General features: G+C 48.4%; 1 protein-coding gene across 1 annotated transcript; it reads left to right on the top strand.

Annotated features, from left to right (window-relative positions):
• The first annotated feature begins 463 nt into the window (after positions 1–463).
• LOC140715814 (uncharacterized) lies at positions 464–27,351 on the top strand. Its single transcript, XM_073028211.1, has 9 exons — positions 464–616; positions 2,914–3,026; positions 3,800–3,922; positions 4,126–4,156; positions 17,823–17,888; positions 22,046–22,111; positions 22,442–22,499; positions 22,623–22,741; positions 25,285–27,351. Exons 1-8 carry the CDS (start codon positions 541–543, stop codon positions 22,711–22,713), a joined length of 624 nt encoding a protein of 207 aa, XP_072884312.1. The 5' UTR covers positions 464–540; the 3' UTR covers positions 22,714–22,741; positions 25,285–27,351.

The following is a 27,351-nucleotide window of genomic DNA, read 5'->3' as shown; positions in this document are numbered from 1 at the left end:
GCCTCAGGAGAACGAAAGGAGGGGGGTGGGGGGAGCACCAGGGGGAGATGGAGAACAGGCAAACAACGAAATATGTCAGGGATGGGGTAAGAAGGGGAGGAGGGGCATTAACGTAAGTTAGAGAAGTCAATGTTCATGCCATCAGGTTGGAGGCTACCCAGCCGGTATATAAGGTGTTGTTCCTCCAACCCGAGTTTGGATTCATTTTGACAATAGTGGAGGCCATGCTGCCTCCCTGTTTCATGTATTATTTCTGTTTTGCACTATTTAAAATCTAACTATTTAATATACATATATACTTACTGTAATTGGCTTACTACTATCCTTTTTCCTTCTGTATTATGCGTTGCATTATATCGCTGCTGCTAAATGAACAATAATAAAACTAATTCTGACTGAAAATCTCACACGAATGCGGAAATGACTCAATATAAGACGTCATAATCTTACATCACACTGATTAACCAGTTTTTTCGAGTCAGTGCTGGATCAAGCGAGTTAAAGCATTACAATCTTGCATCATCAATTCAGTCATACAATATGGATCTCCCTCGGAAGAGCTCTGCGATATTACTAATAATGTTGATCGGTCGCTCCACGGAGGTGCCAGTCAAAGGTGAGGAGCTGCCGTCGGTGAGAGCTGAACCAGGACCCTTTCCTTCCAAATACCCGATCCTCACCCTCCACCCGCCCCGGCTTTCGGCTCTGCTTGGGAGGGATCCCGAGGTGGAGAATGTGGCTGGGGAGAGAGGCTCGTATTGGGATATCAGCTGGTGGGCCGGTGAGGGAAGGAGAGGAGACGGGGGTTTCGGGCTTTGTATGAAGGATCGGTTCCCGCCCACCACTACCCGGCGGCGGGAGAGGCAGCGAACGCGACCTGTCCCGGCCGCCTCCGAAGCCATAGGTTGTAGAGACGGCCCGAAACGTCCATTGATTTCCAATGCCTGATCTGTTGATTTCCTCCAGAAGTTTGTGTGTGTTCCTCCGAATCTCCGTCCCTCGCTCCAACACACTACTCTATCCTCTCCCCTCCGTCGCTTCTCTCTTTTAACCCCATCTACCCTCCCTGACTTGCATCTCTCCCCTCCCCCTCTTCTCTTCCTCACCTCTCTCCCCCATCTACCCTCCCACTCACTCACTCACACACGCACGCAAAAGATATAGATGTATATATACACACATACACATAAATAAAACATGTAATATATATGTAGGTATATAAACAATATACATATATACAAATAAATTAAAAATCTAAATGGATATAAAATATATTAAGAGCAATATATACATAAAACACACATAATAGATATAATGTATATTAAATATTTACATTTGTATATATATCCACAAAACATAAAATATATATAAATATATGTACATCAAAATCTGTATGTTAAAAATAATATCTGTATAAGATTTATAAAAACATAGAGGTAGTGTTCAGGAGCCAACGAATGCCACCTGCCTTGGTTGCCTCCGATTCCTTCAGCAACAACTCATTTCCATTGCCTGACCTGTTGAGTTTTTCCAGAATTTTATGTGTGTTCCTCTGTACCTCCCCCACCTCACTCCATTACACCACTCCACCCTCTTCCCTCCCTAGCTGCCCTCTCTCCCCATCTACACTCCCTGGCTTCCCACTCTACCCCTCCTTCACTGCCCTCTCTCGATTTCCCCCTCACCTCCCTCACTTCCCTCTCTCCCTACCCTCTTCCTATTCCCTCATTCCCCTCCACCCATCTAACCTCTCTCACTTCCCTCTCTCCCACTCCCCCTCTGTCCCCTCACCCTAATATCACCTTCCCTTCCCTCCCCTTTGCTTCCCTCTCTCCCCTCACCTCAATGGGGATTCTGAGGTGAAACCTCTTTATCCAGAGAGTAGGTGGAATCTGGAATGTTCTTGTATACCTCGCTGCAATCACAGCATGGTATGGAAACACCAATTCCTTTGAATGGAAAATCCCACAAAAAGTTGTGAATACGGCTCAGTCCGTCTGTGGAATTTGTTGCTACAGGTGGCTGTGGAGTCATGTCTTTACAGATATTCAAGGCAGATTGATTCTTGATTCGTCAGGGCCCGAAGAGATACGGGGAGAAGGCAGGAGATTGGGCCTGAGAGGAAAAATAGATCAGCCATAACGAAATGTTGACTCAAGCCCGATGGAGTAAATAAATGGCCAAATTCTGGTCCTATATCTTATGGTTTTATGGTCTTCTGGGTAAAGTCATTGAGCATACCTACACGTAGTGTTGTTCCCGGATAGCAGCACCCATCATCAGGGATCCCAATCACCCAGGACAAACTCACTCCTCCCATCAGGAAGGAGGTACAGGAGGCTCAGGACTCACACTACCAGCACCAGGAACAGTTATTACCCCTCAATCATCAGGCTTTTGAATCAATTTCTTCAACGTCATTTGCCCCATCATTGAAATGTTCCCACAATCTCTGGACTCACTTTCAAGGACTCTTCATCTCATGTTCTTGATAGTTAATTGCTTATTTATTTATATTTACTTTTTTTGTAATTACATAGTTTGGTGTCTTTTACCCACTGGTCGAATGCCCAGTTGGTGTGGCCTTTCATTGATTCTATTTAGATTGTTATTATTATTATGGATTTATTAAGGATGTCCATAAGATAATGAATGGTTGGGTATGGTGACATGTGTACTTTGATAGTAAATTTACTTTGAATTTTGAACAGCATCAGAAATTGTTTCTGTACTGTCACATGTATAGTGAAAATCTTGTCTTGGGCACTGGTCAGATCACAGTACATTGTGGCAGGACAAGCTAAAACAATATCAAGTGTAAAAAGTACTGAGAAAGTGCAAGATCATAACGAGGTAGGGTGTGAGGCCAAGAATCCATCTTATCATACACTTGTGTGTCTGTTTATTTTACAGGGGAATATGTAGAAATATTAAATACAACATATCGGTGTAGTCCATCATCGGAAATGGTGGTAAACTTATCTGCATATAATCTGTCATGTGATATTCTGATGGCCACAATTAATGTAAGTGTCCTCGTCGAGACCTGTTCCTTACCATCCTGTGATGAGAGACAGTGTTGAGTTACGGGACGTTGGTGTGAATGGCTTCGTGTTGTGGGGTAACGGGAGGGGCGATGATGATCGAAGGATGCCTGATGGGTGTATGGCCAATTTTGCCAATGATTTAAAGATTTAAACATGTTCTTATGTAAGCAAACGATTGTTATAATTCAAGCTCCCAACTCCAGGCACGCCCTGGTAAATCCTCCCTGGACTCTTCCTAATTTAATAACATCTTTCCTCCAACATGGTGCTCAGATTGGGCGCACTAATCCAATTGTGGCCTCAACAGCATCTTGTATTACTTGTACGTAACTTCCCAATCCTAAATTTCAGAAGACAGGGCAGATGGACAAAGAGTTTTTCCTGGAGGGTATCATTAAGGGGAGGGCATGTTGAGATGAAAGAGATTTAAGGAGATCCAATGGGTAGGTTTTTCTTTTAATACAGGCCGTGGTTTATATTTTGGATGACGGCCAGAGGAGGTGGTAGTTTCAGATATAATTACTACATTTAAGAGGCATTAGGGGCAGTTAAATTTGAAAGTGGTCCTGATGTGAGCGAACGGGATTGACGTAGATGGGTAACATAAGCCAGCATGGCCCCTTTGTGCTCTGTACTGGACCCTGCTAGACCTGGGAAGGAAAGGGGATTTTGGGAGGGGGGGTGGTGACAGGGCAAGTGAGCAGAGCTTGTTTTCTTAACGACTGTTTTCTCTGTCTCCCTTTCCATCACAGAACAAACCAGTTATTGTCCAAAATAACTTTTCTCTACCAATAACTAACTTTACGCCAGACAAGAACTTCACAATCCGTGGTTGCCATACCATTGAATACATATGTGAACCGAGCATAAAATCGGTGTGTATTGTCTCCCCGCCACCTCTCCTGAGCCCTCCTTTTAATGTCAGTTACTTCTCTCCCCCAGTATCTGTTCCCATTCCCCACCCTCACTGTCCCACACCCTTCGCATGGCTTCCCTCGCATGAACCCCTTATCACCCTCGTTCCTTGATGACCAGTTGTGTGGTGAGTTTATCAACCCTCGTATCTCTTTTCTTACAGGGTAACGTGGAGAAACGTATAATAATAAATGGTGAGTCTCATCTTCCAGTGTAGTAGTCACCTTAGACCTGAACTCCCTCAATGCCCCACTCCCCAACTCTGCCTATTACCCTTCCTTTGCTAGTGCTCCTTTGTTTCCCCACTCAAAGTCCCGTCCCCTCGCACTCTTCTCATCCGCTTTCCATTGATGCCTTCTCCTACTCCTCCTCACTCTATACCCTCTCCTTCCTCCACAATCCCCCTACACCCTCGCTCTTCACCACACCCTCACCCACTTTCACCTGGTCACTTCCCTCATCACTCACTCTCATCTCCCTCTCTTTGTCCCCATCAATTCTCCTTCCTGAAACCATCCTCACACACTCTCTCTCCCCATCTCCCTCTCTCTCTCCATTCCCTAAGAATATAAGAACATAAGAAATAGGAGCAGGAGTAGCCATCGGGTCTGTGGAACCTGCTCAGCCATTCAATAAGAGCGTGGCTGATCTCTCTCCCCACCTCTCTCTTTTCCCCCCTCCCCCCTCTCCCCCCGCCTCTCTAACCCGTCCCCTCTCATTCCTCCTCCTCTTTCGCCCTGGTTCTCCTCTCTTCCCCATCTCTCCAGAATGTCTCTCTCTACCCACTCTCCACTCTCTCTCCCACCATCTCTCCCTCCTCTCCCCCACTTTCCACACCTTCTCTCTCCCCACCCTCTCTCTTCAACCCACTCTCTCCCTCTCACTCTCCCTCCACTGTCAATCCCACCACTCTCTCTCTCCCCTCCCTCTCTTCCCACCCTTCCTCTCTCCCACTCTATCCCTTTCTCCTGCCTCTTACCCCATACTCCCCCAGTCCCTCTCTCTATCCACCCCTCTCTATCCCTCACTCTCTACTTCCCTTTCTCCCCAACCCTCACTCACCCTTTCCACCCCACCTGTCTGCTCTCTCTCCCCTCCCCATCTCTCTCCCCACCCTCTCTATCTCCTTTTCTCTCTCCCCTCCCCATCCTGTTCTCCACCCCCCAACCTCTCATTAACCCTTTCCCTTGCTCACTCTCAATTCTCTGCCTCCCCATCTCTACCCCTCTCTCACTCCCCTGCTCTCTCCCCTCTCTTCCTCCACCCTCACCCCTCCCTCCCCTCTGTCTCTCTTCAACCCAATCTCTCCAACCCCACTCTCTTCACCATCTCTCCCACCACCCTGTCCCTGTCCTCTCCCCCTCCCCCTCTATCCCTCTTTCTCTTCTCCTCTCCCCCTCACTGCGCTGTCACCCCGCACCCTTTCTCCCTCCTCCACAACATCTCTCCCCACCCACCCTCTGCTCTCTCCCCCTCTCTCTACCTCCTCCCCTCTCTGCACCTTCTCTATTGCCACCCTGTCTCTCCAACCCCACTCCCTACCCCCTCTCTCTGCCTCCACCGTCTCACCCACCCCTCTCTCCCCTCCTCTCCCCACCCTCTCTCTCCCACTCTCTATCCTTCTCTCCTGCCTCTGACCACACACTCTCCTCAGTCCGTCTCCCTCCCCACTCTCTCCCTCCCTGTCTCTCCATACCTCTCCTCCCCTCACCCACCCCTCTCTCTCCCCTCTCCCCTTCAACCCTCTCTTCTTCCCCTCCCCATCTCTCTCCCCACCCTCAATCCTCCACCCTCTCCCCATAACACTCTCCCCTGCTTCTCCCCAACTTCTATCATTAACTCTCTCCCCTTAGCTCACTCTCAACTCTCTGCCTCCACATCTCTGTCCCTTTCTCTCCTCTCTCTACTCCACTCTTCCCCCTCCTTCTCCACAATCTCTCTTCCCTTTCCCTCTCTCCCACCACTCTCTCCCCACCTCTCTCTTGTCCCACCTTTTCTCTCTGCATCTGCTCTCTCCCCACCCTCTCTCACCCCTCTGTCTCCCACCAACCCTCACTTCCCCCATCTGACCCCACCCTCTCTCCCACCACCCTCTACCACTCCCACTCTCCGCCCTCTCTCCTGATCTCTCCCCATCTCTCACTCCACCCTCTCTCTCCCCATCTCTCCCCCACCGACACTCTCCCCACACTCTCTCTCCACCAACATTCTCCCTCTCTCTCTCCCATGTCACTGCCCCACCCTCTTATCTCACAAGCCTCTGTCCACACCCTCACTTCCCTTCCCATTTTATCCCTCTCTGTCCTGCCTCTCATCCCCTTTCTCTCCCTGATTCTCTCGCCCCTCACTCCCCCCCCTCTCTCCCCACCTCTCTCCACCTCCATTTTCTGTCTCTTCCTATCTCTCTCCCACCACTTTCTCTCTTCACCCTCGCTGTCCCCACATGCTCCTTCACCGCACTCTCTCCATCAACAGTCTCTCTCCCTCCCACCCCCGATTCTTACCCCATCCTCTCTCCTGCTGCCCTCTCTTTCCCCACTCTCTACCTCCCCTACCCTCTCTCACACCCTGTCCCTTGCTCCATCTCTTTTTAAAAAAAATTTTTTTAATTAGTTTTTTAAAACATTTTACAAAATTAAAAACCCCAAATCCCAATGAGGAGCATTAATACAGTGCAAGATTAAGCATACAATAACAATATGCTACAAAGGAAGAGAATTTAACAAAAAAGCACCTAAATTAAAGACAAGTGAGCTTAGTGTCCTCCCCAAGCCCCACAACACAAGAAAAAAACAACAACAACTCCAGACCAACCACCACACAGTATAAAGAGTATAAGTCCGGACAGTCAAACTCCCAGACTGTGAATACACTTAGTAACAGAGGATAATAATGCCTACTACCAGAAAAAAAAGGGAGCTGAAAGCAAGGGACCGAAAAGAAGAAAAAAAAGAAAAAAAAACCCTAGTCAAGAGGAAGGTTATGAAAGTACTCGTTAAAAGGTCCCCAGACCTTATGGAACTTTAGATCCGAATTAAGAACTGAATAATGAATTTTTTCGAGGTCCAAGCAGGCCATAATGTCGTTAAGCCATTGCGCATGAGTGGGCGGGGCAACATCTCTCCATCTAAGGAGGATCAAGCGTCTCGCCAGGAGAGAGGCAAAGGATAGTATTCGGCATTTGGTCGGACCCAGACATAAATCTGTCTCGCCCCAAAAACTGAACAGAGCAATTAAGGGGTTAGGTTCTAGGTGCTGGTTCAGAATACCCAATAATGTAGTGAAGACATCTTTCCAGAATTTCTCCAAGCTAGGACAGAACCAGTACATATGGATGAGAGAGGCCACGCCCCTCTTGCATTTATCACAGAGCGGACTAATGTAGAATCGAGATAGTTTAGATTTAGACATATGGGCTCTATGAACAATCTTAAACTGTAAGAGGCAATGGCGAGTACAAAGGGAGGTTGAGTTAACCGATTTGAGAACTGAGTCCCAGCTCTCCTCGGATAAGGAGATATTTAAATCCTGCTCCCAGGCCATTTTAATTTTATCCACAGGGGCCCGTCGTAAGGCTGCTAGTTTATCTCGGATAATTGATATTAAACCTTTACCTAGTGGAGTAATGGAAAGAAATAGGTCCATAGCATTTTTTGCAGGCATTTCAGGAAAGTTAGGAATTAAAGGAGCAGTAAAGTGTCGGATTTGGAGATATCTGAAAAAGTGAGCGTTAGGCAGGTTGAACTTAATGGAGAGCTGCTGAAAAGAAGCGAAGCGATTATCAATGAAGAGATCTTCAAAATGTCTAATGCCCTTCCTGTACCAAACATGGAATGCTGAATCGTACGTAGTAGGTAAAAAAAGGTGATTATGTGCGACAGGGCTAGAAACGGAAAACCCCTGGAAACCATAGCATTTCCTGAACTGAGCCCATATACGCAAAGTGTGTCTAACAAGAGGATTAGCTATTGATCTGGGCAGACTACTAGGGAGTGCAGAGCCAAGAAGTGCAGATATAGATAGTTCTTTAGTGGAGCTCAACTCCATTGCCACCCAGTTAGGGCACTCGGGTTGACCGTGGAAGAAAGACCAGAAGGCAGCACAACGTATATTAGCTGCCCAGTAATATAAGCGAAAGTTAGGTAAAGCCATGCCACCCTCTTTTTTAGATTTTTGGAGGTGGATTTTATTAATTCTAGAGCGCTTATTCTGCCACAGATATGACAAAATAATAGAGTCTAAGGAATCAAAAAAAGATTTAGGAATAAAAATTGGGATAGATTGAAATAAGTATAAAAATTTGGGGAGAACATACATTTTAACAACATTAATACCTTGCTCCATCTCTCACCCAACTTCTCTCTCTCTCCTCTCCCCACCCCTCTTGTTCACCCAGCCCCCATCTCTTGCTCACCCTCTCTGTCTCCCCATCTCTCTCTCTTCCTTCTCTCTCCCCTAACCCATCTCCCTACCCCTCACCCCTCCCCATTTCCCCCACTCCTCTCTCCCACCTCTCTACCACCCCTTCTCTACGCTCTCCCCCTCCCTCTCTCCCTCTTCCTCCACTCTCTTCCCCACACTCTCTCCCCGTCCATCTCCCCCTTCCGCCGGTGCTCTCCCCCCTCTCTCTCTAACCCTATATCTCCCCCTCCCTTTTCTAACTTTCCCCATTTCTCTCCCACTACTTTATCCCTACACTCTCTCTCTGCACCCTCCCTCTCCCACACACTCTCACCCCACTCTCTCCATCAACCATCTCTCACACCCTGATTCTGACCCCACCCTCCTGCTACCCTCTCCCTCCCCATTCTCTGCCTCCCATACCCTCTCTCACACACCATCCCTTGCTCCATCTCTCACCCAACCTCTCCTCTCTCCCCACTCTCTCTATCCCCATCTTGTTCAACCTCATCTATCTCTCTCGTCTCTCCCACCCATCTCTCCCCACTCTCTCTCCCCCTCTCCTCATATCTCTCTCCGCAAACTCTTTCATTCTCCGTCTACCCTCTTCTCACCCTCCCCTCTCTGTCTCCATATCTCTCTCCCTCTCCTCCCTCATTCCACCCACTCTCCCCCTCTCTCTCCATCTCTTTCTCACCCCTCGCCCCATCTCGCTCTCCCCTTCCCTCTCTCCCCTTTCTCTCCCCCTTCCCTCCCTCCCCATCTGTCCTCACTGCACTCCTCCCTCTCTCTCCCCCTCTCTCCCCTCCCCTCTTTCTACCCTCCTCTCCCTCTCCCCTATATCTTCCCTCCCTTTTTTGTAACTCCTCATCTCTCTCCCACACTCTCTCTGCCCCCTCTCTCCCTACACATTCTCTCAACCCACTCTCTCCATCAACCGTCCCTCCCCCTCTCAACCCCCTGATTCTGACCCCACCCCATCTCCCACTGCCCCGTTTTCCCCACCCTCTTCCTCCCATATCCTCTCTCTCATACTGTCCCTCGTTCCAACCTCTCACCCAACCTCTCTTTCTCTCCTCTTCCCCACTCCTCTCTTGTTCCTCCATCCCCCATCTCTCTCTCACCCTCTCCCCATCTATCTCTCTCTGCCTTCTATCTCCCCCTCTCCCCTCTCAACCCTCTATCCCCCTCTCCCCTCCCTCTCTTCCTATCCATTCTGTATCTCTCTCCCTTTTCTCTCTCTCCCCATCTCTCTCCCACCCCTCTCTCCCCACCGTCACTACTCTCTGCTCCCTACCTCACCCTCACCTCTCTGTCTCCCCTTTCTCTCTCCCCCTCCTCTCTCCCACTCCCCCAGCTCTATCCCCATCTCTGTCTCCACCCTGTCTCTTTGCATCTCTCTCCCACCCCTCTCCCCTTGCCTTACTGTCTCACTCCTCTCTTCTCTACCTTCTCTCTCCAACACCCCACTCCCCCAACCCACACTTCTCTCTGCACCTTCTATCTCTCTCCCCCCTCTCCCCACCTCTCTCCACCTCCATTTTCTGTCTCTCCCTATCTCTCTCCCACCACTTTCTCTCTGCACCCTCCCTGTCCCCACATGCTCCTTCACTGCACTCTCTCCATCAACAGTCTCTCTCCCTCCCACCCCCGATTCTTACCCCATCCTCTCTCCTGCTGCCCTCTCTTTCCCCACTCTCTACCTCCCCTACCCTCTCTCACACCCTGTCCCTTGCTCCATCTCTTTTTAAAAATTTTTTTTTTATTAGTTTTTTAAAACATTTTACAAAATTAAAAACCCCAAATCCCAATGAGGAGCATTAATACAGTGCAAGATTAAGCATACAATAACAATATGCTACAAAGGAAGAGAATTTAACAAAAAAGCACCTAAATTAAAGACAAGTGAGCTTAGTGTCCTCCCCAAGCCCCACAACACAAGAAAAAAACAACAACAACTCCAGACCAACCACCACACAGTATAAAGAGTATAAGTCCGGACAGTCAAACTCCCAGACTGTGAATACACTTAGTAACAGAGGATAATAATGCCTACTACCAGAAAAAAAAAGGGAGCTGAAAGCAAGGGACCGAAAAGAAGAAAAAAAAGAAAAAAAAACCCTAGTCAAGAGGAAGGTTATGAAAGTACTCGTTAAAAGGTCCCCAGACCTTATGGAACTTTAGATCCGAATTAAGAACTGAATAATGAATTTTTTCGAGGTCCAAGCAGGCCATAATGTCGTTAAGCCATTGCGCATGAGTGGGCGGGGCAACATCTCTCCATCTAAGGAGGATCAAGCGTCTCGCCAGGAGAGAGGCAAAGGATAGTATTCGGCATTTGGTCGGACCCAGACATAAATCTGTCTCGCCCCAAAAACTGAACAGAGCAATTAAGGGGTTAGGTTCTAGGTGCTGGTTCAGAATACCCGATAATGTAGTGAAGACATCTTTCCAGAATTTCTCCAAGCTAGGACAGAACCAGTACATATGGATGAGAGAGGCCACGCCCCTCTTGCATTTATCACAGAGCGGACTAATGTAGAATCGAGATAGTTTAGATTTAGACATATGGGCTCTATGAACAATCTTAAACTGTAAGAGGCAATGGCGAGCACAAAGGGAGGTTGAGTTAACCGATTTGAGAACTGAGTCCCAGCTCTCCTCGGATAAGGAGATATTTAAATCCTGCTCCCAGGCCATTTTAATTTTATCCACAGGGGCCCGTCGTAAGGCTGCTAGTTTATCTCGGATAATTGATATTAAACCTTTACCTAGTGGAGTAATGGAAAGAAATAGGTCCATAGCATTTTTTGCAGGCATTTCAGGAAAGTTAGGAATTAAAGGAGCAGTAAAGTGTCGGATTTGGAGATATCTGAAAAAGTGAGCGTTAGGCAGGTTGAACTTAACGGAGAGCTGCTGAAAAGAAGCGAAGCGATTATCAATGAAGAGATCTTCAAAATGTCTAATGCCCTTCCTGTACCAAACATGGAATGCTGAATCGTACGTAGTAGGTAAAAAAAGGTGATTATGTGCGACAGGGCTAGAAACGGAAAACCCCTGGAAACCATAGCATTTCCTGAACTGAGCCCATATACGCAAAGTGTGTCTAACAAGAGGATTAGCTATTGATCTGGGCAGACTACTAGGGAGTGCAGAGCCAAGAAGTGCAGATATAGATAGTTCTTTAGTGGAGCTCAACTCCATTGCCACCCAGTTAGGGCACTCGGGTTGACCGTGGAAGAAAGACCAGAAGGCAGCACAACGTATATTAGCTGCCCAGTAATATAAGCGAAAGTTAGGTAAAGCCATGCCACCCTCTTTTTTAGATTTTTGGAGGTGGATTTTATTAATTCTAGAGCGCTTATTCTGCCACAGATATGACAAAATAATAGAGTCTAAGGAATCAAAAAAAGATTTAGGAATAAAAATTGGGATAGATTGAAATAAGTATAAAAATTTGGGGAGAACATACATTTTAACAACATTAATACCTTGCTCCATCTCTCACCCAACTTCTCTCTCTCTCCTCTCCCCACCCCTCTTGTTCACCCAGCCCCCATCTCTTGCTCACCCTCTCTGTCTCCCCATCTCTCTCTCTTCCTTCTCTCTCCCCTAACCCATCTCCCTACCCCTCACCCCTCCCCATTTCCCCCACTCCTCTCTCCCACCTCTCTACCACCCCTTCTCTACGCTCTCCCCCTCCCTCTCTCCCTCTTCCTCCACTCTCTTCCCCACACTCTCTCCCCGTCCATCTCCCCCTTCCGCCGGTGCTCTCCCCCCTCTCTCTCTAACCCTATATCTCCCCCTCCCTTTTCTAACTTTCCCCATTTCTCTCCCACTACTTTATCCCTACACTCTCTCTCTGCACCCTCCCTCTCCCACACACTCTCACCCCACTCTCTCCATCAACCATCTCTCACACCCTGATTCTGACCCCACCCTCCTGCTACCCTCTCCCTCCCCATTCTCTGCCTCCCATACCCTCTCTCACACACCATCCCTTGCTCCATCTCTCACCCAACCTCTCCTCTCTCCCCACTCTCTCTATCCCCATCTTGTTCAACCTCATCTATCTCTCTCATCTCTCCCACCCATCTCTCCCCACTCTCTCTCCCCCTCTCCTCATATCTCTCTCCGCAAACTCTTTCATTCTCCGTCTACCCTCTTCTCACCCTCCCCTCTCTGTCTCCATATCTCTCTCCCTCTCCTCCCTCATTCCACCCACTCTCCCCCTCTCTCTCCATCTCTTTCTCACCCCTCGCCCCATCTCGCTCTCCCCTTCCCTCTCTCCCCTTTCTCTCCCCCTTCCCTCCCTCCCCATCTGTCCTCACTGCACTCCTCCCTCTCTCTCCCCCTCTCTCCCCTCCCCTCTTTCTACCCTCCTCTCCCTCTCCCCTATATCTTCCCTCCCTTTTTTGTAACTCCTCATCTCTCTCCCACACTCTCTCTGCCCCCTCTCTCCCTACACATTCTCTCAACCCACTCTCTCCATCAACCGTCCCTCCCCCTCTCAACCCCCTGATTCTGACCCCACCCCATCTCCCACTGCCCCGTCTTCCCCACCCTCTTCCTCCCATATCCTCTCTCTCATACTGTCCCTCGTTCCAACCTCTCACCCAACCTCTCTTTCTCTCCTCTTCCCCACTCCTCTCTTGTTCCTCCATCCCCCATCTCTCTCTCACCCTCTCCCCATCTATCTCTCTCTGCCTTCTATCTCCCCCTCTCCCCTCTCAACCCTCTATCCCCCTCTCCCCTCCCTCTCTTCCTATCCATTCTGTATCTCTCTCCCTTTTCTCTCTCTCCCCATCTCTCTCCCACCCCTCTCTCCCCACCGTCACTACTCTCTGCTCCCTACCTCACCCTCACCTCTCTGTCTCCCCTTTCTCTCTCCCCCTCTCTCTCCATCTCTTTCTCACCCCTCGCCCCATCTCGCTCTCCCCTTCCCTCTCTCCCCTTTCTCTCCCCCTTCCCTCCCTCCCCATCTGTCCTCACTGCACTACTACCAGAAAAAAAAGGGAGCTGAAAGCAAGGGACCGAAAAGAAGAAAAAAAAGAAAAAAAAACCCTAGTCAAGAGGAAGGTTATGAAAGTACTCGTTAAAAGGTCCCCAGACCTTATGGAACTTTAGATCCGAATTAAGAACTGAATAATGAATTTTTTCGAGGTCCAAGCAGGCCATAATGTCGTTAAGCCATTGCGCATGAGTGGGCGGGGCAACATCTCTCCATCTAAGGAGGATCAAGCGTCTCGCCAGGAGAGAGGCAAAGGATAGTATTCGGCATTTGGTCGGACCCAGACATAAATCTGTCTCGCCCCAAAAACTGAACAGAGCAATTAAGGGGTTAGGTTCTAGGTGCTGGTTCAGAATACCCGATAATGTAGTGAAGACATCTTTCCAGAATTTCTCCAAGCTAGGACAGAACCAGTACATATGGATGAGAGAGGCCACGCCCCTCTTGCATTTATCACAGAGCGGACTAATGTAGAATCGAGATAGTTTAGATTTAGACATATGGGCTCTATGAACAATCTTAAACTGTAAGAGGCAATGGCGAGCACAAAGGGAGGTTGAGTTAACCGATTTGAGAACTGAGTCCCAGCTCTCCTCGGATAAGGAGATATTTAAATCCTGCTCCCAGGCCATTTTAATTTTATCCACAGGGGCCCGTCGTAAGGCTGCTAGTTTATCTCGGATAATTGATATTAAACCTTTACCTAGTGGAGTAATGGAAAGAAATAGGTCCATAGCATTTTTTGCAGGCATTTCAGGAAAGTTAGGAATTAAAGGAGCAGTAAAGTGTCGGATTTGGAGATATCTGAAAAAGTGAGCGTTAGGCAGGTTGAACTTAACGGAGAGCTGCTGAAAAGAAGCGAAGCGATTATCAATGAAGAGATCTTCAAAATGTCTAATGCCCTTCCTGTACCAAACATGGAATGCTGAATCGTACGTAGTAGGTAAAAAAAGGTGATTATGTGCGACAGGGCTAGAAACGGAAAACCCCTGGAAACCATAGCATTTCCTGAACTGAGCCCATATACGCAAAGTGTGTCTAACAAGAGGATTAGCTATTGATCTGGGCAGACTACTAGGGAGTGCAGAGCCAAGAAGTGCAGATATAGATAGTTCTTTAGTGGAGCTCAACTCCATTGCCACCCAGTTAGGGCACTCGGGTTGACCGTGGAAGAAAGACCAGAAGGCAGCACAACGTATATTAGCTGCCCAGTAATATAAGCGAAAGTTAGGTAAAGCCATGCCACCCTCTTTTTTAGATTTTTGGAGGTGGATTTTATTAATTCTAGAGCGCTTATTCTGCCACAGATATGACAAAATAATAGAGTCTAAGGAATCAAAAAAAGATTTAGGAATAAAAATTGGGATAGATTGAAATAAGTATAAAAATTTGGGGAGAACATACATTTTAACAACATTAATACCTTGCTCCATCTCTCACCCAACTTCTCTCTCTCTCCTCTCCCCACCCCTCTTGTTCACCCAGCCCCCATCTCTTGCTCACCCTCTCTGTCTCCCCATCTCTCTCTCTTCCTTCTCTCTCCCCTAACCCATCTCCCTACCCCTCACCCCTCCCCATTTCCCCCACTCCTCTCTCCCACCTCTCTACCACCCCTTCTCTACCCTCTCCCCTCCCCCTCTCACTCTTCCCCCACACTCTCTCCCCATCCATCTCCCCCTCCCCCTCCCTCTCTCCCTCTCTCCCTCTTCCTCCACTCTCTCTTCCCCACACACTCTCCCCATCCATCTCCCCCTTCCACCGGTGCTCTCCCCCCTCTCTCTCTAACCCTATATCTCCCCCTCCCTTTTCTAACTTTCCCCATTTCTCTCCCACTACTTTATCCCTACACTCTCTCTCTGCACCCTCCCTCTCCCACACACTCTCACCCCACTCTCTCCATCAACCATCTCTCACACCCTGATTCTGACCCCACCCTCCTGCTACCCTCTCCCTCCCCATTCTCTGCCTCCCATACCCTCTCTCACACACCATCCCTTGCTCCATCTCTCACTCAACCTCTCCTCTCTCCCCACTCTCTCTATCCCCATCTTGTTCAACCTCATCTATCTCTCTCGTCTCTCCCACCCATCTCTCCCCACTCTCTCTCCCCCTCTCCTCATATCTCTCTCCGCAAACTCTTTCATTCTCCGTCTACCCTCTTCTCACCCTCCCCTCTCTGTCTCCATATCTCTCTCCCTCCCCTCCCTCATTCCACCCACTCTCCCCCTCTCTCTCCATCTCTTTCTCACCCCTCGACCCATCTCGCTCTCCCCCACCTTCTCCCTTCTCTTACCCCCTTCTCTCCCCTTCCCTCTCTCCCCTTTCTCTCCCCTTCCCTCTCCCCTTTCTCTCCCCTTCCCTCTCCCCTTTCTCTCCCCTTCCCTCTCCCCTTTCTCTCCCCTTCCCTCTCCCCTTTCTCTCCCCTTCCCTCTCCCCTTTCTCTCCTCCCTTCTCTCTCCCCCTTTCCTCCCTCTCCTTCTGTCCTCACTGCACTCTCCACCCTCTCTCCCCCTCTCTCCCCTCCCCTCTTTCTACCCTCCTCTCCCTCTCCCCGATATCTTCCCTCCCTTTTTTGTAACTCCTCATCTCTCTCCCACACTCTCTCTGCCCCATCTCTCCCTACACATTCTCTCAACCCACTCTCTCCATCAACCGTCCCTCCCCCTCCCAACCCCCTGATTCCGACCCACCCCATCTCCCACTACCCCGTCTTCCCCACCCTCTACCTCCCATATCCTCTCTCTCACACTGTCCCTCATTCCATCTCTCACCCAACCTCTCTTTCTCTCCTCTTCCCCACCCCTCTCTTGTTCCTCCATCCCCATCTCTCTCTCTCACCCTCTTCCCATCTATCTCTCTCCGCCTTCTATCTCCCCCTCTCTCAACCCTCTATCCCCCTCTCCCCTCCCTCTCTTCCTATCCATTCTGTATCTCTCTCCCTTTTTTCTCTCCCCCTCCCCCACCCTGTCTCTTTGCATATCTCTCCCACCCCTCTCCCCACACACTCTCTTCCCACCCTCTCCCCTTGCCTTACTGTCTCACTCCTCTCTTCCCTACCTTCTCTCTCCAACGCCCCACTCCCCCAACCCACACTTCTCTCTGCACCTTCTATCTTTCTTCCCCCTCTCACTCCCCTCCCCTATCACTCTCCCACCCCCTCTTTCCCTGTCTCTCCCCTTCCGTTTCACTCTCTCTTACACTCTCCTCTGTCTCTCTTTCCCTTTCCCCCTCTCCCACTCTTTCTCTCGTACCACTTCTTCCTCTATCAACACTCTCTCCCTCTCACTCTCCCCCACTATCTCTCCCCCATCCTCTTTCTTTCGGCACCCTTCCTCTCTCTTCCATGCTCTCCTTCACCCCACTCACTCTCTTCACCAATCCTCTTCCTCCATCTTCTCTCTTTCCAGACTTTCTCCTCTCTCTGTCCTACTATCCTTCTCTCCCCCACATCTGTCTCCCCTCATTCTATCCCGCTATCTCTCTATCACAGATCTCTCTCCTCCGTCTCTCCCCCCAATCCCACCCACTCCCTCCCCACCATCGCTCCCCCTCTCTCCTCCCTCTCCCTCTCACCTCTCTCACTCCCCGAGATCTCTCCCTATCTCACCTCCCTCTCTCCTCTCTTTTTCTCTCTCTCGGTCTCCCCTTTTCTGTCTCCCCATCCCTTTCTCTGTCTTCCCAACCTGTCTCTCTGTTCCCACCATATATCTCCCCCACCCTCTCTCTTCCCAAACTCTCTCTTCCCCTACCTCTCTCTCCCATATATCTGTCTCCCCACACCCTCTCTCTCTTGCTCTCACTCATCCCCTTCCTCTCTCTGGCCTTGTTCTCCCCTTCCCTATCTCTCTCTCCCCATACCTGTCCCCCTTACTTCGCTCTCCCCATCTGTCTCTTCTGTACCTCTCCCCCACACACCCTCTCTTTCCACTTCCTCTTCCCCCTCTTTCTCCCTCCTCACTCTCTCTCCCCCTCCCCAGCCTCTCTTTGTACATCTCTCCCCATCTCTCTCTCTCTTTTTCACCCCCATCTCTCTGTCTCTTTCTCACTCTCCCCATCTCTCTATCTTCCCACCCTTTCTTTCTGTTCCCACTGTATCTCTCTCCCCATCCTTTTTCTTCCCTATCTCTCTCACCTTGCCTCTGTCTCCCGTATCTCTGTCCCTCCACACCCTCTCTCTTGTCAAACTCTTCCCCCCTGTCTTTCTCTCTCTCTCTCACTCTCACTCATCCCTTTCCTTTCCACCCCTAAACTCCCTTAACCACCCCCCCTTGAGAAATTAGCAGGCATATTGCTTCTTCAGGCCAGAGACGAGGTGGGTGGCCTGGTCTTTGGGGACATTGAGGGTTGTGGAAATGTCTCATTGAGGGATGGTCAGACTGACGATGGAGGAGGGCCCCGGGACGGCCAAGAGACCTCACTGACAATCGGATCTCTGCTCCTCTCCACAGGGATAGAAAATCATATGAACAATACTGACGAGGAGATAAAGGACTCTGGAGGTCATATTACAGACGGTGAGACTGCATTTGGATTATGGTGTGTAGTTCTGGGTATCCACACACAGGAGGGATTTCAATAAGCTGGAGAGGGGAATGGGTGGCAGAAATGATATTGACAGAAATGTGAGGCATTGAGATACAAGGGAAGACTCGATAGGACTGAGGCTGAAGATCTTGTAGATCTTTATAGCATTGACGGGCATCGATGAAGTGAATGGTTACAGTCTTTTCCCCAGGACAGAGAGTCTAAAACTAGATGGCATTGTTTTAAGGCGAGAGGGGAAAAATTTGAAAGTCAAGTGCAGTCCATTGCCCTGAACACAAGTCTGGTGAGATACAACGATGTTGCCAGGTCTGGAGGACCTGGAATCCGTGGAAAGACTGAATAGCTTACAACTTTATCCCCCACCCTCGCTGTCCTCCATCTCCTCTCTCTCACCTCTACCTCCCACCCTAACTCACTCCCTCACTCTCCCCCAACTCTCCGTCTCCCCATTTATCTCTTTGCTCATCTCTCTCCCCTCTTGCTCTCTCCTCACTCCTCTCTCCCCACACTCTCTCTCCCATCTCTCTCCACCATAACCCCCCATGTCTCCGCCCCTCCCTCCACCCCTCTCTCTCCCTCTTTCGCCCTGCCTCTCCCCTTCTCTCTACACACTCTCTCTTCCTCACTTTCCACCCATCTCTTTCTCTCTATGGATTCTTTCTCTCTCCCTCTGCCCACCTTCCCCATCTCCCCCCCTCTCCTTTCTGTTACCCATTCCTCTCCCCCTCTCTCACACCCTCTCTCCCCACACGCATTCTTCCCCCACATGCTCTCCCTCTCTCTCCTCTCACTCTCCACTGCTCACACTCCCTATCCCCACGCTTTCTTTCCTCTCCTTCTCTACCATGACTTTCTCCCACCTCTCTGTCCTCTCTCCCCCACCCCCTCTCTGTCCCTCCCTCTCTCTTGCTGTCCTTCTCCCACACCCCCACTCTCCCTGACCCCTATCTCTCTCTTCCCTTTCTTTCCCTCTCTCCCCACCCTGTCTCTCTCTCTACCCTCTCTGTCCTATATCTCTCTCTTCCCTATCTTCTCTATCTCTCTCCCCATACTTGTCTGCCTCTACCTCTCACCCCATCTGTCTCTCCCGTATCTCTCCCCCACACCCCCTCTTTCCACTCCCTGTTCCCCCACTTTCTGCCACCTCTCTGTCTTCCCTCCCCACCCTCTCTCCATCTCCCATCTCTCTTTTTCTCCCTCTCTCTCTCTCTCTCGCTCTCCCCTATTCTCTCTCCCCATCCCTTTCTCTATTTTCCCACTCTTTCTCTGTTCCCACTGTATCTCTTTCCCCATCCTCTCTCTTCCCTGTCTCTCTTACCCTATGTCTATCTCCCCCGACCTCTCTCTCCCATATCTCTCTATCCCCACACTCTCTGCCCCCTCTATTACTCTTTCTCTCTCACTCTCACTCATTTCCTTCCTTTCCACCGGTAAACTCCCTTAACCATACCTTAACCATACACCCACTCGAGAAATTAGCAGGCACATTGCTTCTTCAGGCCATGACGAGGTGGGTGGCCTGGTCTTTGGGGACATTGAGGGTTGTAGAAATGTCTTTTCCCTTGGACAGGAGAGTCTGAATCCAGAGGGCATAGGTCTAAAGTGAGAGGAAAAAAGCTTGAAAGTCAAGTGCAGTTCATTGCCCTGAGCACAAGAATAGTGAGATACTGGAATAATGAAAGAGAAAATTTACAACGATATTGCCAGGTCTGGGGGACCTGAGATCCATGGGAAGACTGAACAGGTATCAGCTTTATTCCCCAGAATGTAGAAGATTGAGAGGAGATTTGATAGAGGTATATGAAATTACAGATAGGGTAAATGCCAGCAAACTTTTTCCACTGACGTTGGGTGAACTGCAGCCAGAGGTCATGGGTTAAGGGTGAAAGGTGAAAAGTTTAAGGGGACCTTGAGGGGAAACCTCTTCACTCGGAGGGTTGTGAGCGTGTGGAAAGAGCTGCCTGCACAAGTGGTGCATGCGAGCTCGATTTCAACATTTAAGAGAAGTTTGAATAGGTACATGGATGGGGGGAGGAGGGTATGGAGAGCTATGGTCCCGGTGCAGGTTGATGGGGGTAGGCAGTTTAAATACTCAGCATGGACTAGATGGGCTGAAGGGCCTGTTTCTGTGCTGTGCTTCTCTATGACAATCACAGTAGCAACACAAATAATTTGTGTATAATTCTTTGATGAAGTACAGGCAGGGTGGACAAAGGAGAGGCAGTGGCTGTCATTTACTTGGATCTTCAGAAGGCATTTGATAAGGTGCCACACATGAAGCTGTTTAACAAGATAAAATCCTGTGGTAGTACGGGAAAGATACTGGCATGGGAATAGCCAACAGGCAGGAAGGAGTCAGTGATTGGGAATAAATGGGCCTTTTCTGGTTGTCTACCAGTGACTAGTGGTGTTCCTCAGGGGTCAGTATTGGGACTGTTACTCTTCACATTGTTTGTCAGTTATTTGGATAATGGAATTGATGGCTTTGTGGAAAAGTTTATGGATGATATGATGGGCGGAGGAGTAGGTAGTGCTGAGGAAGTGGTGGACAGAGGGGAACAGGTGAGTGTTATTTTACTTGGATTTCCATAAGGCGTTTGATGAGGTGCCACATAAAAGACTTAACCGTAAGATAAGGATGCATAGAGTTGGAGGTGAGGTATTAGCATGGATAGAGGACTGGTTGTCTAATAGAAAACTGAGAGTTGGGATATATGGGCGTTACTCTGGTTGGTAATCAGTGGTGAGCAGTGTGCCACAGTGTTCGGTTCTGGGCCTGCAATTGTTAATGATATACATTCACTCACGATCTGGAAGAGGGGACTGAGTGTAGTGTATCTAAGTTTGCTGATGATGCTAATTTGAGTGGAAAAGCAAATTGTGCAAAGATACGGTGAATCTGCAGAGAGATTAAGTGAGTGGGCAAGGGTCTGGCAGATGGAGTACAATGTTGGTAAATGCGAGGTCATCCACTTTGGGAGGAAAAATGAAAGAGCAGGTTATTATTTAAATGGTTAAAAAAATGTAGCATGCTGCCGTGCAGAGGGATTTGGCAGTGCTTGTGCATGAATCACAAAAGGTTGGTGTTCAGGTGCAGCAGGCTCTCAAGAAGGCAAATGAAATGTTGGTCTTCACTGTTAGAGGAATTGAATTTAAGAGCAGGAAGGTTATACTTCAACTGTACAGGGTACTGGCGAGGCCGCACCTGGAGTACTGCGTGCGGTTCTCGTCTCCTTACTTGAGGAAGGATATATTGGCTTTGGAGACCATATGGAGGAGGTTCACCAGAGGGGCATTAGACTGAGCAGAGACTGAGTCTCCAGGGACTGGACTCGCTGGAATACAGAAGAATGAGGGGAGATAATATAGAAGCATATAAAATTATGAAAGGGATAGATAAGATAGAGGCAATAATGTTGTTTCCACTGGTAAGTGAGACTAGAACTAGGGGACATGGCCTCAAAATTTGGGGGAGTAGATTTCAGACAGAGATAAGGAGGAACTGGTTTTCCCAGAGAGTGGTGAATCTGTGGAATTCTCTGCCCAATGAAGCAGTGGAGGCTACCTCGGTAAATACATTTAAAACAAGATTGGATAGATCTTTGCATAGCAGTGGGATTAAGGGCAGGTAGGTGGAGATTAGTCCGTGGCCAGATCAGCCATGTTCTTATTGAGTGGTGGAGCAGGCTCGATGGGCCAGATAGCCTACTCCTGTTCCTATTTCTTATGTTCTTAACGCTCTGTGCAGATGGACTGGACTGTATCCACTACTTTCTGTAGGATTTTCCATTCAAGGGTGTTGGTGTGGCAGAGAGAAAAGATGTCATGGCCTCATTGCTGAGGATCCTTGATGCTGCCTTCCTGACACAGAACTCCTAACGATGCTGTTGGAGGTTGAGGGGGTGTGGGGGGGGGGGGCAAAGTGGGCCTTGTCTGCAAACAACCAGGCCGTGTCCACTGCTGACAAGCTGAACCTTAACCTCCCGAAGCAGCGGGTCTGGCATGTTTGGGGACATTGAGGGTTATGGGGCTGTCCCACTGAGGGATGGTCAGAGTGCCTTTGGAAGAGGGCTCCGGGACAGTGGAGAAAAATCACTGCCGATCGTATCTCTGCTTCTCTTCCCAGGGATAGGAAGTCACAAAAACAATACCAACGTGGGCGTAAAGTCATCAAGAAATCGCTTTACACTTGGTGAGACTGTACTTGGATTATTGTTCGTAGTTCTGGTTTACAAGTATAAGTCCCTCTACACACTCCTCCCACCCCCTCCTCCCATCATCCCTCTAACCCTCCCCGCTTGTCGTTCCACTCTCCACTCACCCGCTGTCATTCTTTCTCCAGCACTCCCCAGCCATTCCGCTCCCTCCCACCTGTTTGAATTTCCCACCCCCCACCCACACCAGCATCCGTCTCTTCCCCCACCCCTCCCTCTATTCACCATTCTTACTTCTGCCACCTCCCTCCCTCCGCTCTGTTAAAGAGTGAACTACCGCTGATAGATTTTGATTTTGTTCCCTGCAGGAATTTCTGTGGGACTCGTGATCTTTATCGTGCTGGTCTTGGTGATTTTTGCCATCAGGTAAATCCCGTCCACTCTCCTACTCCCACACGCTTCCCTCGTCAACCCCCACCCCACCGTGGGTATGTCTGCTCTTCGGATGTTTTGCACCTGACTGACTCTATGCCCTCTCTCTCCACGCAGAGAAAAGATCAAACCCTGGTTGCAAAGTTGCTGCCAACAAGAGGAATCCTCTCGATCACAGAGACTCTCTGTTCTCCAGGAGGTCATTTAGCCACTGACGGCGAGACATCTTGTTCCAGGTAGGGAAGACTGAGTAACCAGACTAATCCCCCTGCTGCTGCCCACCCACCCAGCTCCCAGCTTAGGCATCTTTCCCCACCTCCCACTGTCACTCTAACCCTCACCCCCATCCCGCTGCCCCTCTCCCACTCCGTCCCCACCCCACCATCTCAACGACCACTGGCTCCTAATTGTTTGCCAGCACCCTCACCTTGTCTGGCTCTCGATAACAGCAGTTTTCCTCAGTGATCATTTCTTTATCTGGCTCCTGTACCTAATAAAGTGGCTACTGCAGATACATCTGTATTCTTCTACTGCTGTAGCCCATCCACTTCAAAGTTCCTCTGCACAACACCATATAAGCTACTGTCACCTTCCTGTCAGTTTGAACCAGTCTGGCCATTCTCCTCTGACCTCTCTCGTTAACAAGGTGTTTTTGCCCACAGATCTGCCACTCACTGGATATTTTATTTTTTCTGCACCATCCTCTGTAAACTTTTAGAGACTGTTGTGCGTGAAAATCCCAGGAGAACAGCAGTTCCTGAGTTACTCAAACCATGCCGTCTGGCTCCAGTGGTGAAATTCACTTAGATCACATTTCCTCCCCCACGCTGATGCTTGGTCTGAACAACAACTGAATGTCTGCACGCTTTTATGCATTGAGTTGCTGCCACAGGATTGGCAGATTGGATGTTTGCGTTGACGAGCAGGTGTACAGGTGTAGTTAATAAAGCGGCCACTGACTGTAAGTAAACAGTCAATCGGCAGATCAGTTTATTGTTGTCAGTGGAGGATCTGGTGATTTTTTAGGAGTCCCACAATGTGAAAATGCGTTGTTTTACGATTGTTTATTTTAAAGTTCAGACAAAGGAACAGATACAGAGCATGTGAACTAAAGAGCAGACTGAGGCCAAGACGAAGATGGAGAATATGCAGAGGCTGGCACTGTTTACTTAAGCTAAGGCATCTAAGAAGGGGGTTGCCCACCTGATGACCCCTGGGAAGCATCTGCCACCCACCAAGCCCCACCTCAAGATCTCTATGCTATCACCTGGGTTTAGAGCTGTTTATCATAGGATCGAAACATCTAGTCCTATGAGCTCGAAATCATTCCTGACAAAGTAAAAGGCCAATTAATGCATATGCTAATACTCACCCAATGGAAAATGAAAAATTATGTAACATCTATACCGATCTATACCACATTTTGTGAAAAGTTTTTGCATTAAAAGTACAAACTAATATCTTAGCATTAAAAAACATTATTCCAACATCAGATATACAAAAGTATGGAGAAAATCTTTGATTTGCACGCCAACCATACAGGTAATTTCATTACAACAGTGCAATGAGGTAGTACAAGGCAAAGGAACAACAGAAGGTATATAAAGTATTACTGTTTCAGACAAAGTGTCGTGCAGGCAGACAGTGAGGTTCAAGAGCCACGATGGAGTAGATTGTGAAGTCAGGAGTTTATCCAGGTGACTGTTGAGTAATCTGATAACAGTGGGGTAGAATCCGTTCTTGAGCATGGTGGTACGTGCTTTCCGGGTTTTGTATCTTTTGCCCAATGGGAGAGGGAGAGGCGAGAATGTCAGGGTAAGTGGGCTCTTTGATTATGCTGGCTGCCTCACTAAGGTAACGGGAAGTGTCGACAGAGCCAGTGGAAGAGAGGCTGATTTCCGTGATGTGCTGCACTGTGAGCACAACTCTCTAGTGTCTGGTCACAGGCAGAGCATTTGGCTTGACAAACCGCGATGTATCCAGACAGGGTGCTTTCTCTCGTGCTATATTTCATTTGGAGTTTGAGGGGAGTTAGTAAGTCACCAAAGACTCTTGCAAATTTCTACAGATGTACCACATAGAGCTTTCTTGCAGGTTGCATCACTGTCTGCTCTGGAGGGGTCACTGCGCAGGATTGAAAAAAGCTGCAGAAAGTTATAAACTCTGTCAGTTCTATCATGGGCACTAGCCTCCCCAGTATCTAGGACATTTTCAAAAGGCAATGACTCAGATAAGCGGTATCCTCTACCATTAGAGTTTTGAGTGGACAATAAACCCCTGAACATTTCCTCATGTTATCCTTTTTTGGCACTACTGATTTCTTTTTCCGTATACTCATTGTAATTGCTGTTTTTATTATTATGTATTGCATTCTACTGCTACAGCAAAACAACAAATTTTACGACATATGCCAGTAATGTTAAATCTGATTTTGATTCTGACAATAGGTGTCAGGGCAACAATGAAGTAGATTGAGGCCCAGGTCAAATACAAGGGGTTCATTCAATAGGAGTGGTAGAAGCTGTCCTCGAACCTGGGAGATGGTTAACTCGCTATATAACTTGCTGTTTCTTCAACTCAGTGTCTTGACTAATAAAGGGAAGCATGGCATATGCCTTCTGAGCCCTACCCTATGTTGGAATTTTTTGAACACATTCTGAAAATCTAAATATACTACATTTACTATGTCACCTGACCCACCCTCCCCTTCCTAATTTAATAGACAAATGTGTTAAATTTTTGCTAACTCTGCCTAACCATCAAATATTCCTTTCTGCAGCTCAATCTCCTTTCTATCTTTCTTCCAAAGAACTCTCAACACCCGACAACATTGTCCTTGACCAGCATCATCTCTACTTCCCCACTTCCCTATCACAACGTCAGCCGCCTGTTTCTGTGATGGCAAACCCTTCCGCGATGGACTCGGGATGGAGTTGACGCATGTCGCAGATAGTGTGGAGGGGAAGCGCACAAAATGACAGGATCCCACATTGACATCGATGTCCCAGGCATCTGTCTCGGAGAAAATACCAGGAGCATTTCTGATATAAGATTATTTTGTTACATAAGTATCTCTGTCCAATGGAGTGGATTCCTTGGCCTTTGTATTTTGTATGTTGTATTTATCAGATATGTTATCCCAGAATATTCTACTGAATAGGATATTTGGGTTTAAGGATCGATATACAGTGTAATAGATCCAATATGCATTACAGTTCATGTATTTAAATATGACACAATAGTACTGCATAATCTGTTTCAGATATGTGGTTGTTGTGTCTTATTACCAATGGAGTGAATCTATTGGGCATGACAGCAATGCTTAAATTTGTATTGTATCAAGGAGACCACTCCAATTTTGTTCCTAATACATCCGAAGTTACTTATGATTAATTCTCCCTTCACCAGATTCTGTAGGTGAGTAGGGATACAAAGTATATGACTTCAGGGATTTCTCCAGACTTATGGCCTTTCTTCCACCTTCCCCCCCCCCCCCCCCCACCAACAGCCAAATGCATGTTAAATCATTTTTTTACCTGTTGGCAATTAAGGGCAGTGAACTTTATGAAAGGGAGCATCCACCAAGATGGGGGCAGGGCCGATGCATAAAGGGATGAGCAGGAAAGACTGGCGGGGTTGCATCACTCTAGACTCTTGGCGGTTAGTTTGTCAGAGTTACGGTGCCTGTCTCACGTGGAGTGAGAGAAGGGAGGGTTCTCTTCTGTTTCCAGCTCTGGGAAGACTTGCATATCCTGAGCTGACAGGAGCCTTGGGGAACGAGAGGGGCGCTTGTCCCTGGGTGGTAGGAGGCTCTTTTTTTTAACCGCCCTACCACCACCTCCCCTTTAAGGACAACCCTTCAGGCAGAGTGTTTACCCACTGGCTACCCCCAAACCGATCCCCACCTCCGCTATGCGCTCTCTGCGTGTGTGTGAGCATGAGATTCAGAAACTCTACCCATCCTCCCTGTGGATCTTCTCTGATTTCCTCCCACCAACCCAGAAACAGTGCTGTGCCTGTGGGCCAATGAGATGCTGTAGGTGCCCCCCATCTCTGGGCTGTGGCCAAGGTGGTAGAAACTGTGGGTAGGCAGTTGATTGACGTGAAGAACCGGAATGAGGATCTGTGTAAAGGGGTTGGAATGGACTTGATGGGATGAATGGACTGTTCCTGTGCTGTCCCTCCCCAGTAAAGAACAGAAATTATGTAGGATTGGTATAAATGGGAGGCTAGGGTAAGGCTGGATGTGATGTGGCTTCACATTCAGAGATGTCAGTAAACCTTTGGAGACACAGGTTACCAGGGTTGTGGGTGACCTGACCCATGGTTAGCCTGCCTTATCCCAAATTCTCATCTATATTTTTAAAGTGCATTTTAAAATATAATAATAATAATAATAATAATAATAATAAATATTATTAATAAAGTGTCCCAGTATGATTAATGTGTGGATATGGTTCATGTTCCATTCTGGCCAGTGTCAGGAGTATGATGAAATTAACTTGCCGGTGTAAGTGGATATTTCTAACGTGGGGAGAATTCGGCTCAGAGCCAGCACCCAGGAAGGGAACCCATTCAACACCTGCGGAAGGCCTCTGAGCCCGTCCACTGAGCCAATCCCTCAGATCGTAGATAATGTTTGGACCGCATATGCAAGTTATTACTTTTTACTTCGAGGTACAGCACAGTCACAGGTCCTTCCAGCCCAACTTGTGAAATGTGGCCTGATTTTAAGCTGGAAGGGGGACAGTGTTTGTTATGGACGGGTTTTCAAAATTTTATTGTACCTTATTTTCCTGTGGCTAATGATTGTACAGACTTCAATATTAAATTTTCTTTGAATAAG

This window comes from Hemitrygon akajei, chromosome 24 (assembly GCF_048418815.1).
Source record: "Hemitrygon akajei chromosome 24, sHemAka1.3, whole genome shotgun sequence".
Classification (NCBI taxonomy): Eukaryota; Metazoa; Chordata; class Chondrichthyes; order Myliobatiformes; family Dasyatidae; genus Hemitrygon; species Hemitrygon akajei.
Note: the sequence above shows the minus strand (reverse complement) of the source record. Positions and strands in the feature narration are given on the sequence as shown.

Excerpts from the sequence above, each read along its gene's own strand:
- LOC140715814 (XM_073028211.1), top strand. The coding sequence starts at position 541 with ATGGATCTCCCTCGGAAGAGCTCTGCGATATTACTAATAATGTTGATC. Across the intron at positions 3,923-4,125 it reads GTGAACCGAGCATAAAATCG|GGTAACGTGGAGAAACGTAT; the intron begins GTGTGTATTGTC and ends CTTTTCTTACAG. Across the intron at positions 4,157-17,822 it reads GAAACGTATAATAATAAATG|GGATAGAAAATCATATGAAC; the intron begins GTGAGTCTCATC and ends TCCTCTCCACAG.